This window comes from Schistocerca piceifrons, chromosome 10 (assembly GCF_021461385.2).
Source record: "Schistocerca piceifrons isolate TAMUIC-IGC-003096 chromosome 10, iqSchPice1.1, whole genome shotgun sequence".
Lineage (NCBI taxonomy): Eukaryota > Metazoa > Arthropoda > Insecta > Orthoptera > Acrididae > Schistocerca > Schistocerca piceifrons.
In genome coordinates, this window is record NC_060147.1 from 125726527 (window position 1) to 125741097 (window position 14571).

Consider the following 14571-nt stretch of genomic DNA (forward strand, 5'->3'; position numbering starts at 1 on the left):
TTTTATCATCTTACATTTTCGCCCATGTGATTGCATTCATTCTCTCATTTTGCTCGAACTTTTTCTTACTTATAATCCCTGTTTTAGTTTAAACGATCATCCACATTACTTTTACTGTAGTGCAATGAGGGTTTATATTTTATATGTTGGTATGAAGAGTGCCATTTAAAAGATGTACCTCTTCTAACAAAAAATTACATTGACACCAGTGCACAGTCGGTGTGTAAATAGACCATGGAATGAAATTTTCGCTCTGCAGTGGAGTGTGTACTGATATGAAACTTGGTTAGCTTAATTGGTAGAGCACTTGCCCTTAAAAAGCAAAGGTTCTGGTTTCAAGTCACAGTCCAGCACAGTTTCAATCGGCCAGGGTGTCTAATAAATTATTTTGTCTTTTTGTTTTCTTGGGCCTCAGGGGCTCTGCGTTTGTTTGCTGGGTGTGGGCTCGGCAACCCTGGGATTCCTGATGTGGGGACTGGCAAGTGGTGTCGGTCCTCTGTCACAGTAAGCTCTGGGCGTGCTTCAGTGACCACTGTGAGATGTAGTGTGGTGGTGGAACATTTGTGTCACAGGGTATGAGGATTTCACCTTGACCCCCCCCACCCCCATAGATGGTGGGGATGGTAAAAACCTCTGGTAGGAGGTGATATTTGGAAAAGTGTCCCCTTCTATATCAATAAAAGTTTTGAAGGGCTCCCTCGGATCTATCAAGCAGTTGTGAAATGGTTCCTTGCTGTTAAACTGGACAAAGCAGTGGAACTATTTAGGAGTTCACAAAAATTGTGATTATTACATTGTTGTGTTGCATAACTCCTTTAACTCCAGTGAGAGTGTGGTCACCTGCCGTGACAATATGGACATCGACATTGCCTAACTCAAACAAGGATGGGCGTCACAGGGGATGGTGGATGTGGAGCGAAGGACACCTAGGAATGATGGAGAAATTGAGGAGACTGCTGCTTTCATAGTGACCTTCAATTCTCTGACACTACCTGCCAAGTGTGTACCTGTGTACCAAAGCCTATGTGATGTTTCAGATGCCAGCTTTTTGGCCATACAATGTTGAGTTGAGGAGGTGAAGTGACCATTGGGAAGTGTGGAAAGGCAGTCCATGAAGCTGGGACTGACTCTACATCTCCAGCAGTCTATTGTAGACTGTTCTGGGAGCCACACAGTATGGAGCTGAGACAACTGTATTTTTGCAGAGGAATGCAGAATTCAGGAAATAAGTGACCAGGCGGATCCCCTATACAGAAGCAAAAAAGGAATATAAGATGACTAAACCCCTTACACTTCTGTGCTGCAGAAACCTGTTCCTAAAGTTTACACTTCGATGCAGTCGACATCTGGTGTACCACTGTCCACTGTCAGCACCTGTACTTGAATGAGTATGTGCCGAAGAAAAGTTAATAAAGATATAGCAATTCAGGCATCTATGACTTAAGAGACCAGCAATGCTTTTGCAGTGAGCATCATGAAGGCATCCCAAAAGCAGAGTGCCTGTCAGTGCCCACTTTCTTCGAAGAAAAATGCCTCTCCCTGCCCCCTTTTACCACCTCATCCTTGCTGGGAAAAGGACCAGGGAAAGGGTCTCAGCAATTGTGTTGAAAACTGTTCCATGGGCCATCGGATATCATTCTGGCACGTCTGACTGATGACGACATGGATTTTGATGTCACATCACCGGACCCAGGCAGCTCTCCACCCTACATTGTTCTACAAGTGGCCCACCATCCGAGTGCAAGGACAGGGGTAAATAAAGACCACACTGATGAAGTAGCTTTCATAAGTGGAATATGAATGAACACATGACTCGTGTGGAGGAATTGAGACTCCTTCTACAGGACAGATCCTTTTCTCCTTATCTTCAATATGCTCATTTTAAATAGAGTGACGCACCTGTACCTGAATATCACCTCTATAGAAAAGACTACCTTACTAGTGAAGAGATTGTTGTTCGGTAGTGGCCCATGTTGCTGTCACAGTGTGCTCTGCACACCTACTGCCCCATAAACGTCTTGGCAGTGGGTGTCCCCACTCATCTCATTGAACTCCATTCTTTTCTCCTTTTTGGGGACTTTAGCACACACAGTGTGCTATGGGGCTCTAGTACCACTTGCCCCAGAGGTCAGATACTTGAGTATCCAATCTACACTACAGATGTCATACTGATGAAAATTTGTCAAGCTACACACTTTATCACCGATACAGGTTCGTATACAGCCATAGACATCTCTTTCTGCTCACCTGCCCTTGTAGACTCCCCTCAATGGGGATTGTACGATGACTTTCACGATAGTGACCACTACCTTATTGTGATAGAGCAGATCCTGAAAGGAACCTCAGAGATGGTTGTTCAAAAAGGCTAACTGGCTACCTTACAGGCAGTTAGCTGTTTCCGGTGTCCAGGGCTGGATAGATCACACTGCAGCCACGATCCCCCATGCTGCTGTTGCATCCATCCCAAAATTAACGGGAACACCTAGGAGGTGACCTGTCCCTCGGTGAAATGAGTGTCGTTCTGCAATTGAGGACAGGAATGTGGCTATGAGCAAATTTCATCAATGCGCTACCAATGAGAATCTCACAGCCTTTTGAATGGCACATGCAGAGGTGAGGAGAATAATTTGGGAGAGTAAGAAGGCTCCATCATCTCTCCTAAGAGTGCCGAGAGACGTAACTCGGACAATAGCTGACTCTGGTAGGTCCCTTATGGCGGATTCTAGCATGTTCCTACTTTCAGTTGCTATTGGGAGACACAAGATAAAGATGATTTGATTTCCAGTCCACCAACATCTAGGAATACGACCAGACTTTCTCTCTCTGGGGAATTGGATTCTGCATTGTCAGTAGCTTGTGATGTGATGCCAGGAAACAACCTGATAACGTACAACACATTGAAACAATTCAATCCACGGTTAAGGTCCCCCTCCTCCGGCTCGTCGATGAAATTTGGATGATGGGAGACTTTCCCCAACTCGTGGAAAGAATTTATATTAATATCAATTTTAAAACCAGTGAAGGGTCGGGCAGATGCCTGTAGTTATCGTAGCATTAGCCGACAAGCTGTGTAGGAAAGACACCGGAGCGTATGGTCAGTCAGCCCCTAGTTTGAGTTCTCAAAACCAGGTCCCTACTGTCGTTCCCAGCGTGTGTTCTGCAGGTATCACTCCACACTTGATAACCTGGCTGTGCTCAAAGCAGCAATCTGACAAGCTTTCCTACGAAAGCAACACCTTATCGTTGTTTTCTACGATTTGGTAAAGGTATGCGATACTACATGGAGGCACAATATTTTGTCACAGCCCTCAGTGGGGGTACGGTCCTTTCCCTTGGTCAGATATTTTAGGTACAAGCTTGGGAATACCCTGTCTGAATGTTTTAACAAGGAGAATGGTGTCCCTCAAGAGTGTTCAAAGTGTCACAGCATTCGCTATTGCTGGCAACAGTATTACGTCCACAGTGCAACATTCTGCACTGTGCTCTGTATGTATGGAAGACTTCTCCATCTTCTGTGCATCCTCCAACCTCGCAACGGCTATTCGGCAATTGCAACTGACAACCAGGTAGTTGGAGGCATGATCTTACACCAAATGTTTTTAATTCTCTTTAGAAAAGACTGTAGATTTTATTTGCTCCTGCTCTCTTTTTAATTTATCTGATTCAAAACTGGGGGATACCGTCCTCACTTTTAATGAAGAAGTGGAGTATCTGGACCTTACTTTTGATGAAGCAGACATGATTGCCTCACTTTAAAGAACTGAAACTGAGATCTCTCAAGGCCTTAAACATCCTTAAATGCATCAGTCATAGGTCTTGGGAACAGACGGGGCATGTCTGCTTCAACTTTATAAGGCCTTTGTGTGAATGCAGCTTGAATATGGATGCCAGGATTATGAACCAGCAAGGGCTGCATAGCTCAAAATTCTGGCTGCAGTTCACCATGAGGGTATTAGGCTTCCTGCTGGGCCTTATTGCACGAATCCTGTTGCTAGTTTGTGTGCGGAGGCCGATCAGCCTCCACTGTGTGTCAGACGTACTCTTCTCGTTGTATGCCAAGCATATTACTGTTTTCACAGTGACCGGATTTGATGCTCTGTGACTTTTCATTAAAGGCAACATTTATGACCAATACTGATTGCCACAGAACGTAGAAGAGTTGAAGAACTGGATTCGTTCTGGCATAACATCAGTAATAGACATCTAAGTGTGGGAGGAATTACAGTATCAAAGTGATATTGTTTGTCCCGCTGGTGGAAGATATATTGGATATTTGTCATCGGAACTTGAGAGATTTGTAAATGTGTTCCAACTTTCATAATCGTATGTCATTCAGTTTAATAAATATATGTTTGAGCTACGTGTATTCTTCTTGAAATGCCCTGTAATTAAAAGTTCATCATCAAATGACCAGAACCATGGTAGTACTACATCTGGTAAAAATTATGTGATAGTCAGGTGACATTGGCAAACTGCCTCAACAATTGGTCAGTTCATCTTGTTTACTTTCCTTTATTGTTGTGTTTGGATCCTGAATACTGGATCTGAACTCCCCCTCCACCTCCCTCCTAGATCCTTTCTCCCAAGACATGATTCAACACCACATATATAGTTACCATAATCACAGCGATTGGCTTACATTAGAAAAGTTTTGCACGACATTACATGAAACCAAATTTCTGATGGCTGCAAACAGAGGTTTGCATTAATAGCCATGAACAGAGCGATCGTGATTTTAGTTCTGTCGCAGATTGTTTAGTGTCGTTTTCTCAGATACGTTTGCGCATTGCAAGGTTGTGGTTAGGTTAGGATCCAAATTCAAATTCCGGGCTACGATATGTGTCATCTGCTGCAGTTAAGTCATTGCTAGCTTAAAATCAGCTGTCAATAGAGCATATCGAATTTCCGTCGCACCTTGTAGCGGCCGCTTCACAAATGCTGGTAACGTGTAACACGGAGCAATGTTTGAAGTGACTCGCCATGTTTGTGTCACCTACAACAGAGTGGTAGCCAGCAGCCGATGTGATAGCACTACAGTAGCAAGTGACAGATGTCGACTATGAAGTAATTTTAATCAGATTACAGTGTACTGTCTTTAAGTGTTCTACTGGTAAAATAGAAAACTCGCACTTCTCAAGAGTAAATTGTCGTGCGGTGTTTCAGGTCGATGGTATGCGTGTCGAAGGTGAATGACTACATGCCGACTCCCCTCACACTCGGCTGCTTCTGTGAGACGTGTTGTCCGTTGGCGGAGGAAAACCGCCCCCACAGCTATCGTCTGTTCGGTGTAATAATGCACCTCGGAGCGACTATTGCCTCTGGTCACTACGTGGCGTATGTCCGGGCGGCAGACCCTTCTCCAGACTACAGGCGTTGCGACAGGCGGAGAGCGGCGTCCCTGGACGGGTGTCTCAGTAGTTCCGGCTCTGGTTCTACAGGTACGCAGTTGCATTTAGTGCGTATTCACATGTTCCTTTCAGGGCACAGTGGAGCTGTCCAGCCTGCCTAAACTCACTACCTCCGTCCATGCTGCTGCATACTACACAGTACTTTAAGTACAAAGCATGTTCAAAAAGCAAATCTACTGTGACCATAATGAGCTGGTGTTCGTTTTTTTTAAATGGTTGGCAACACTGAGTGGTAGAGGGTGCCCCTGAGCAGAGAGAGCATTGCAGGAACATGGCAGTACATAAACTCCCATTGGTAGCCCCAAGTTTCCAGTTCTACAGCTACATCTACACGTTTACTCTGCATTGTGTGCTTGGCAGGTGGTTCATCGAACAGTGCACTGGAAAAACAAACACTTCAATCTTTCCGTAGAAGCCCTGATTAGTGTTATATTATTATGATCATCGTTTTTCCCTGTGTAGATGGGTGCCAACAAAATATTTTCACTCTCTGGGGACAAAGTTACTGATTGAAATTTCATGAAAATATCTTGCCGCAAAGAAAATTTCCTCTGCTTTAATGATTGCCATGCCAATGGCACTCTCGCCTCTATTTTGCAATAATACGTAACAAGCTGCCCTTCTTTGAACTTTTTTGATATTGTTTGTCACTGCTATTAGATGCAGGTACTGCTCAGCAGTACTCCCGGAGAAGGCATATGGATGTTGTTGTTGTTGTTGTTGTATTCAGTCCAGAGACTGGTTTGATGCAGATGGAGCTCTGCATGCTACTCTATCCTGTGCAAGCTTCTTCATCTCCCAGTACCTACTGCAAACTACATCCTGTTTACTGTATTCATCTCTTGGGCTCCCTCCAAGATTTTTACCCTCTGCGCTGCTCTCCAGTACTAAATTGGTGATCCCTTGATGCCTCAGAATATGTCCTACCAACCGATCCCTTCTTCTAGTCAAGTTGTGCAACAAATGTCTCTTCTCCCAATTCTATTCAGTACCTCCTCATTAGTTATGTGATCTACCCATCTAATCTTCAGCATCCTTCTGTAGCACCACATTTCGGAAGCTTCTATTCTCTTTTTGTCTAAACTATTTATTGCCCACATTTCACTTCCATACATGGCTACACTCCATACAAATACCTTCAAAAAAGACATCCTGACACCTAAATCTATACTTGATGTTAGCAAATTTCTCTTCTTCAGAAATGCCTTCCTTACTGTTGCCGGGCTACATTTTATATCCTCTCTAGTTCGACCATCATCAGTTATTTTGCTCCCCAAATAGCAAAACTCATTTACTACTGTAAGCGTCTCATTTCCTAATCTAATTCCCTCAGTATCACCTGATTTAATTAAGAGTACATTCCATTATCATTGTTTTGCTTTTGTTGATGTTCATCTTACATCCTTCTTTCAAGACACTGTCCATTCCGTTCAGCTGCTCCTCCAGGTCCTTTGCTGTCTCTGACAGAATTACAATGTCATCGGCAAACCTCAAAGTTTTTATTTCTTCTCCATGGATTTTAATTCCTACTCCAAATTTTTATTTTGTTTCCTTTACTGCTTGCTCAATGTACAGATTGAATAACATCAGGGATTGGCTACAACCCTGTCTCACTCCCTTCCCAACCACTGCTTCCGTTTCATGCCCCTCGACTCTTATAACTGCAATCTGGTTTCTGTACAAATAGTAAATAGCCTTTCGCTCCCTGTATTTTACCCCTTCCACCTTCAGAATTTGAAAGAGAGTATTCCAGTCAACATTGTCAAAAGCTTTCTCTATGTCTACAAATGCTAGAAACATGGGTTTGCCTTTCCTTAATCTATTTTCTAAGATAAGTCGTAGGGTCAGTATTGCCTCACGTGTTCCAACATTTCTACAGAATCCAAACTGATCTTCCCCGGTGTTGCCTTCTACCAGTTTTTCCATTCGTCTGTAAAGGACTCGTGTCAGTATTTGACAGCCGTGGCTTATTAAACTGATAGTTCGGTAATTTTCACATCTGTCAACCCCTGCTTTCTTTGGGATTGGAATTATTATGTTCTTCTTGAAGTCTGAGGGTATTTCGCCTGCCTCGTACATCTTGCTCACCAGATGGTAGAGTTTTGTCAGGGCTGACTCTCCCAAGGCTATCAGTAGTTCTAATGGAATGTTGTCTACTCCATGCGCCTTGTTTCGACTTAGATCTTTCAGTGCTCTGTCAAACTCTTCATGCAGTATCACATCTCCCATTTCATCTTCATTTACTTTCTCTTTCATTTCCATAATATTGTCTTCAAGAACATCGCCCTTGTGTAGACCCTCTATATACTCCTTCCACCTTTCTGCTTTCCCTTCTTTGCTTAGAACTGGGTTTCCATTAGAGCTCTTGATATTCATGCAAGTGGTTCTCTTTTCTCCATAGGTATCTTTAATTTTTCTGCAGGCAGTATCTATCTTAGCCCTAGTGGTATACGTCTCTACATACTTAAATTTATCCTCTAACCAACCCTGCTTAGCCATTTTGCACTTCCTGTTGATCTCATTTTTGAGACGTTTGTATTCCCTTTTGCCTGCTTCATTTGATGCGTTTTTATATTTTCTCATTTCATCAATTAAATGCAGTATCCCTTCTGTTACCCAAGGATTTCTATTAGCCCTCATCTTTTTACCTACTTGATCCTATGCTGCCTTCACTATTTCATCTCTCAAGGCTACCCATTTCCCTTCTACTGTATTTATTTCCCCCATTCTTGTCAATCATTCCCTAATGCTCTCCCTGAAACTCTCTACCACCTCTGGTTCTATCAGTTTATCCAGGTCCCATCTCCTTAAATTCCCACCTTTTTGCAGTTTCTTTAGTTTTAATCTACAGTTCATAACCAATAGATTGTGGTCAGAGTCCACATCTGGCTCTGGAAATGTCTTACAATTTAAAACCTGGTTCCAAAACCTCTGTCTTACCATTATATAATCTATCTGAAACCTGTCAGTATCTCCAGGATTCTTCCATGTATACAACCTCCTTTTATGATTCTTGAACCGAGTGTTAGCTATGATTAAGTTATGCTCTGTGCAAAATTCTACCAGGCAGCTTCCTCTTTCATTCCTTACCCCCCTTTCATATTCACCTACTACATTGACTTCTCTTCCTTTTCCTATTATCGAATTCTAGTCACCCATGATTATTAAATTTTCATCTCCTTTCACTATCTGAATAATTTCTTTTATCTCATCATACATTTCATCAGTCTCTTCGTCATCCGCAGAGCTAGTCAGTTAGGCATGGGCTTTGTATCTATCATGGCCACAATAGTGCATTCACTATGCTGCTTGTAGTAGCTTATGCGCATTCCTATTTTTTATTCATTATTAAACCTACTCCTGCATTGCCCCTATTTGATTTTGTATTTATAACCCTGTATTCACCTGACCAGAAGTTTTGTTCCTCCTGCCACCAAAGTTCACTATTTCCCACTATATCTAACTTTAACCTACCCATTTCCCTTTTTAAATTTTCTAACCTACCTGCCCGATTAAGGGATCTGACATTCCACGCTCCGACCTGGAGAACGCCAGTTTTCTTTCTCCTGATAACAACGTCATCCTGAGTAGTCCCCAAATGGAGATGCGAATGGGGGACTATTTTACCTCTGGAATATTTTACCCAAGAGGACAAATCGTCATTTAACCGTGCAATAAAGATGCATGCCCTCGGGAAAAATTATAGCTGTAGTTTCCACTTGCTTTCAGCCGTTTGCAGTACCAGCACAGCAAGGCCATTTTGGTTAGTGTTAAAAGGCCAGATCAGTCAATCATCCAGACTGTTGCCCCTGCAGTAACCATACGTTTGTCTGGCCTCTTAACAGAGGCACGCAAGCCTCCCCACCAACGGCAAGGACCATGGTTCATGGGGGTGTAGTGTAAGCAGTCTCTTTATTAGATGTTTGCCTTTTCTTAGTGTTCTGCCAGTAAACAAGTCTTTTGTTTGTTTCCCCAACAAAATTATCTTTGTAATTGTTCCAATCTGAGTTGTTTGTAATTGTAATCCCGAAATATTAGTTGAGTTACCAGCATTTAGATTTTTGTGATTGATTGTGTAACCAAAAGTTTATGGATTCCTTTTAGTGTTCATGTGGATGACTTCACACTTTTCGTTACTTAGTCAATTGCCAATTTTTGTGCCTTACAGATCTCATGTCTGCGTTGTTTTGCAATTTGTTTTGGTCATCTGATGACTTTATATGGTGGTAAATAACAGCATTGTTTACAAACAGTCTAAGGGGGCTGTTCAGATTGTCTCCTAAGTCACTTCTGTAGATCAGAAATGGCTGAGAGCCTTAACACATCCTTAAGTTCATTGGATATCACTTCTGTTATACTCTTTCCGTCAGTTATTATGATCTGTGACCTTTCTGACTGCAAATCTTGAATCCAGTCGCACAACTGGGACAATACTCCATAGACTCCAGCTTGATTGGAAGTCATTTGTGAGGAAAGGCATCGAAAGCCGTGTGGAAATCAAAAAATAGGAAATCAATTTGACATCCCCTGTTTATAGCACTCATAAATTAATGAGAATAAAGAGCTAGTCGAATTTCACAAGAATGATATTTTCAGAATCCATGTTGGATGTTAGTCAAATTGTTCTCTTTGAGATAATCCATAATGTTTGAAAGAATTCTGTATAGCTTCCAAAATCCTACTGCAAATTGATGTTAGTGATATGGGTTTGTAATTTGGTGGATTACTCCTCTTTCCTTTCTTCAGTATTGGTGTGACTTAGACAACTTTCCACTGAATGGATCTTTAAATGAGTGAGCAATTTTGATGGATAAATATGTGGCTGTTCTATTGGCATACTCAGTTGCTGAAAGATGTCTGTAAGAAGTTTGACCAAGTGCAAGCCACAAACTGTGATCTGCTTCCTACTTGCAGAAGAAATGACACACGAGTGTTTAAGTGGTGTAGGGAGTTTAATGGAGGCAGAACAAATGTTCATGAGAGGAACAGAGGTGTGGAACACTTCCCAGGTAACTTGAGTTGGTGCAAAGAAAAGTTGGAAAACGGCTTGTGTAGACCAGCAGCTGCCAGTGGATGAAATTTCTGTGATATTTCCACAACTCTGTAGAACTGTTGCAGGAGACATGCACAGAATGGCTTGGATATTGGAAACTGTGCAAGATGGCCCCCAGAACAGTGGATAGAGCACCACAACAAAAATTGGGTCAGTAGTGCTTGCAAGTGTCTCGAGCGACTTGAATTGCAAGGTGTGGTTTTTCTGAGCTCCACTGTGACTTAGAAATGAAACGTGGGATGCTGGTTACACACCAGGGACAAAAAGATGGTTATCACAATGCCATTACACTAATTCCACTTCAACCAAAAACATGCAAACCCACAATGTTAGGCAACAAAAATCATGGCCTAAGTGTTTCATGACTGAAAAGGCATCAGTGTGCTAGAATTCCTGCCTCCTGGGGAGACCATCAGTGCATTAAGATGTAGAGACCATAAAAAAATTCAAAAGTAGCATTCAGATCAAAAGAGGGGAATGCTGACAAGAGAATTCTGCTATGTTGTATGCCAACACCTATCCTTACAAAGGGAGCCACTGAGGTACTCTTGAACTCATTTTGTTGGGATGTTTCGAACCACCCTCCTTACTGCCGTGACTTGGCACCCTCAGATTATTATCTTTGTGACTCCCTGAAGGTGCATAAGAGTGGAATTAAATTTTCAACTGGTGATCTGGTGGAGAAAGAGGTTGTGAAGTGGGTGAAGGAGCTGACAGGAGAGTTTCTAGAGGAGGGCATAAAGAAGCTTGTGCCACAGCTCACTACCTACATTGAATGGAATGGTGATTATATGAAAAAAGTCAGCAAGTGTGTCAACAAATATCCTGTAATTCTTTATCAGATATACTTCCTCAAAAAAATGTAGTGTGATTGAGTAGTTCTACAGAAGCAATGATTCTGTAATCAGAGTTAAACGTCTTTCACACAAAAAATTTGTCGGACACAGAGGTGCAGTCCCAGATCAAAGCACTATACTCTAGTGGGCTGCAGCATTTAGAAGTACTGGATCTGTGACGAAACAGAAACCACCTGGTCTTCCCCGTTCAGTTTGAACTCTAGAAAACAGTGACAACAGCACTTCTTGCTAGTCCAAAATGATCAGCTAGGTGACAGGCTGTGTACTGAGTATGTCACATTGTTTGTTTCATCACATCTTACATAATCTTGAATTTCACCCTTACAAAATAATGATCATCCGACAACTTAGTGAAATGGATTTTGTGCTGTACAGAGAATGTTGTGGCATAATGGGTGCTGTTTTATGGAATATGCAGGTGTGTCAATATTCAAGAATGGCAAAGCCCACTTTCCTCTGTGTGGTTATGTTAATGTACAGAGCTGTTGGTGCTGGGTGTTGGGGAACCCACATAATGTGCACAAAAAATCTCACCGCAGCTTAAAAGTAAGAGTGTGGTGCGGTATCCCCAATATACGTATTGTTGGATCTTACTTTTTTTTTTTGGGGGGGGGGGGGGGGGAGACCAAAGTTACTGTGATAGCATGCTACCCTGAAATGTTAAATAACTTCTTGTCCAAAACTTGAAAGGTGTCAGGTGAACGTGTGAAAAATGTGGCTCCAACAGGGTGGTACCATAACTCACATGAATGAGATTTTCACTCTGCAGTGGAGTGTGTGCTGATATGAAACTTCCTGGCAGATTAAAACTGTGTGCTGGACCGAGTTGGTAGAGTACTTGCCCGCGAAAGGCAAAGGTCCCGAGTTCGGGTCTCGGTCCGGCACACAGTTGTAATCTGCCAGGAAGTTTCATAACTCACATGGTCAGAGTATCATTGAAAGTGGTTTGACAAATCTTCCCAGGACATGTTATTTCACAATGTGGTGATGTTACTTGGCACCACACCCACACTGTGGACCTGTGACCTCACAATTTCCGTTTGTCAGGAAATTGAAGCTGGTGCTGAATGAAATTTGGAGAGAGAGCTGTGCGTAACTTTCAGGAGAGGATCCAAACTTCATCTCAAAGACATTATTTTCTGCACCTATTTAAGGTATATAGATTTCAGAAATGCAGTGAAAGTACTGTTACTGAATGCAAGATTTTGTAATAAAACCAGGTTTCAGCTCTTCATCGGAAAAATGTGCGTCTCGTCTGCTCTAGCGTCTACTGTATCTGTGTGTGAAAATGCTGTCGATGATACACAAATGCTGCCAATAGAAAGTGAAGCATACACTCTGGTGTGTACTGATGTGCAGTAAAGACATCTGCAATGCACTGACAAAGTGGTATTGAGAACAAAGGAGGTAGATGGTGGCAGCTTGGTGCAAGGAACATATGAGTGTTCAAATTTACAACAGGGCTAATAAACCCGAAGACAGCTATCGAGTATTTAAGGACTGACCTGTGTGCACTATCATAATGAGCACAGAATGTAGGGGTAAAGAGCCCCTAAAAACACAAGTCTTACTGGTTTGTCTTACAGGCTCATTAGCTGGAAATACTGGGAATCCCTACCATCTGTCTGTCAATACCCTCCCTCAGCAAAGAGTCCAGGAGTAATAATAGATGAAAATCTACATTGGACTCAGCACACAACTGCCATGTACAAGGAGGCATCAGCACCACTTCATGCACTATAAAAATATAAAAAGCCCTTTACCTCCTGACCTGAAAAAAAATCATGTGCAAAAACTTACACCTCCAGTTATTGATTACAGTGATGTTAGGCTGAAAGTCCTTTCTGAGGGATGTTCACAATGCCTGGAACTGGTTATGAATGCCTGTCTTTGTTATATCTGATTTTCAGCTCTTTGCTTGTATGTCACCACCATATGCATAGCTATCCGCAGACAAGCACAGAGATTTCCATACCCTCTGTCTCCTCTACTGTCGTACTAACAAACATTGTCTCTTATACCTCTCCTCGATGTTAATGCTCTTGTCTGAACAACATGGCAGAAACACCATCTGAGCGCAATCCTTTCTGTACCGCACCATTTCTCAGCCACTTTCTCAAAGTCCCTTTCAGTAACAGAAACCCAATTCTGGAATAACCTTCCCCCCCCCCCCGCCCCCCCCCTTCCCAATGATTGCTTACCTATTTCTTCATCCATGATAATGGTTTCCTTCTGTTGTCCATGGCATATAATGTGGTGGTGGCAGAGGAAACAGTGCTAATTTTTTTTAGCTCTAAATGATCCCTTGATAGTTTGCTTTCTGTGTGTGCAGTGCTGTGAGAGAGAGAGAGAGAGAGAGAGAGAGAGAGAGAGAGAGAGAGAGAGAGAATGTATTAATATATTAATGCATTGGTTATACTGAAGTGACAAAATTAATGGCATGGTGATATGCATGTATACAGAGCTGTAAAATGACACTGCATTAACGGACTGTCATTTATACTCGCATGATTCATGTGAAAAGGTTGTTGACGTGATTATGGTCATATAGCAGGAATTAAAACTCTGAACATGGAATGACAGTTACAGCTAGATGCATGGAACATTCCATTTCAGAAATCATTAAGGAATTCAATATTCAGAGATCCACAGTGTTGGGAGTGTGCCGAAAACAACAAATTTCATGAATTACCTCTTATCATGGACAGTGTAGGGGCTAATGGCTTCCGCTTAATGATAGATAGCAACGACGTTCGTGTATCGAGCTACCGGACAAGCGAGACTATGTGAAATAACCCCAGAAATCATTGTTGGACATACGAGGAATGTATCAGTAAGGCAATGTGGCAAAATTTGGTGTTACTGGGCCACAACAGCAGACGACAGATGCTAGTGCTCTTGCTAACAGCACGACATTGCCTGCAGTGTCTCTTCTGGCCTCGTGACCATACCTTTAGGACCTCAGATAACGGGAAAACCATAGCCAGGTCAGACTAGTCCAGATTTCAGTTGGTAAAAACTGATGGTAGTGTTAAAGTGTGGCACGGACCCAAAAAGCCCTGGACCCCATTGTCAACAAGGCACTGTGCAAGCTGGTGGTGGTTGTATAATGGTGTGCTGCGTCTTCTGGTCGAACTGAACTAATCGTTGACTAGAAATGGTCATGTTCGGCTAGTTGGAGACCATTTGCAGCCCTCTTGGATTTAGTTTCCAAACAATGATGGAATTTTTATGGATGATAATGCGCCATGTC

General features: G+C 42.5%; 1 protein-coding gene across 1 annotated transcript in view; it reads left to right on the forward strand.

The window, feature by feature from the left end:
* The window catches only part of LOC124718756 (ubiquitin carboxyl-terminal hydrolase 1), a 78291-nt gene that overhangs the window by 48759 nt on the left and 14961 nt on the right, over positions 1-14571 (forward strand). The window contains exon 9 of the mRNA XM_047244370.1: positions 5164-5438. Within this exon, the coding sequence (XP_047100326.1) occupies positions 5164-5438 (275 nt within the window). The remainder of the gene's footprint in view (positions 1-5163; positions 5439-14571) is intronic.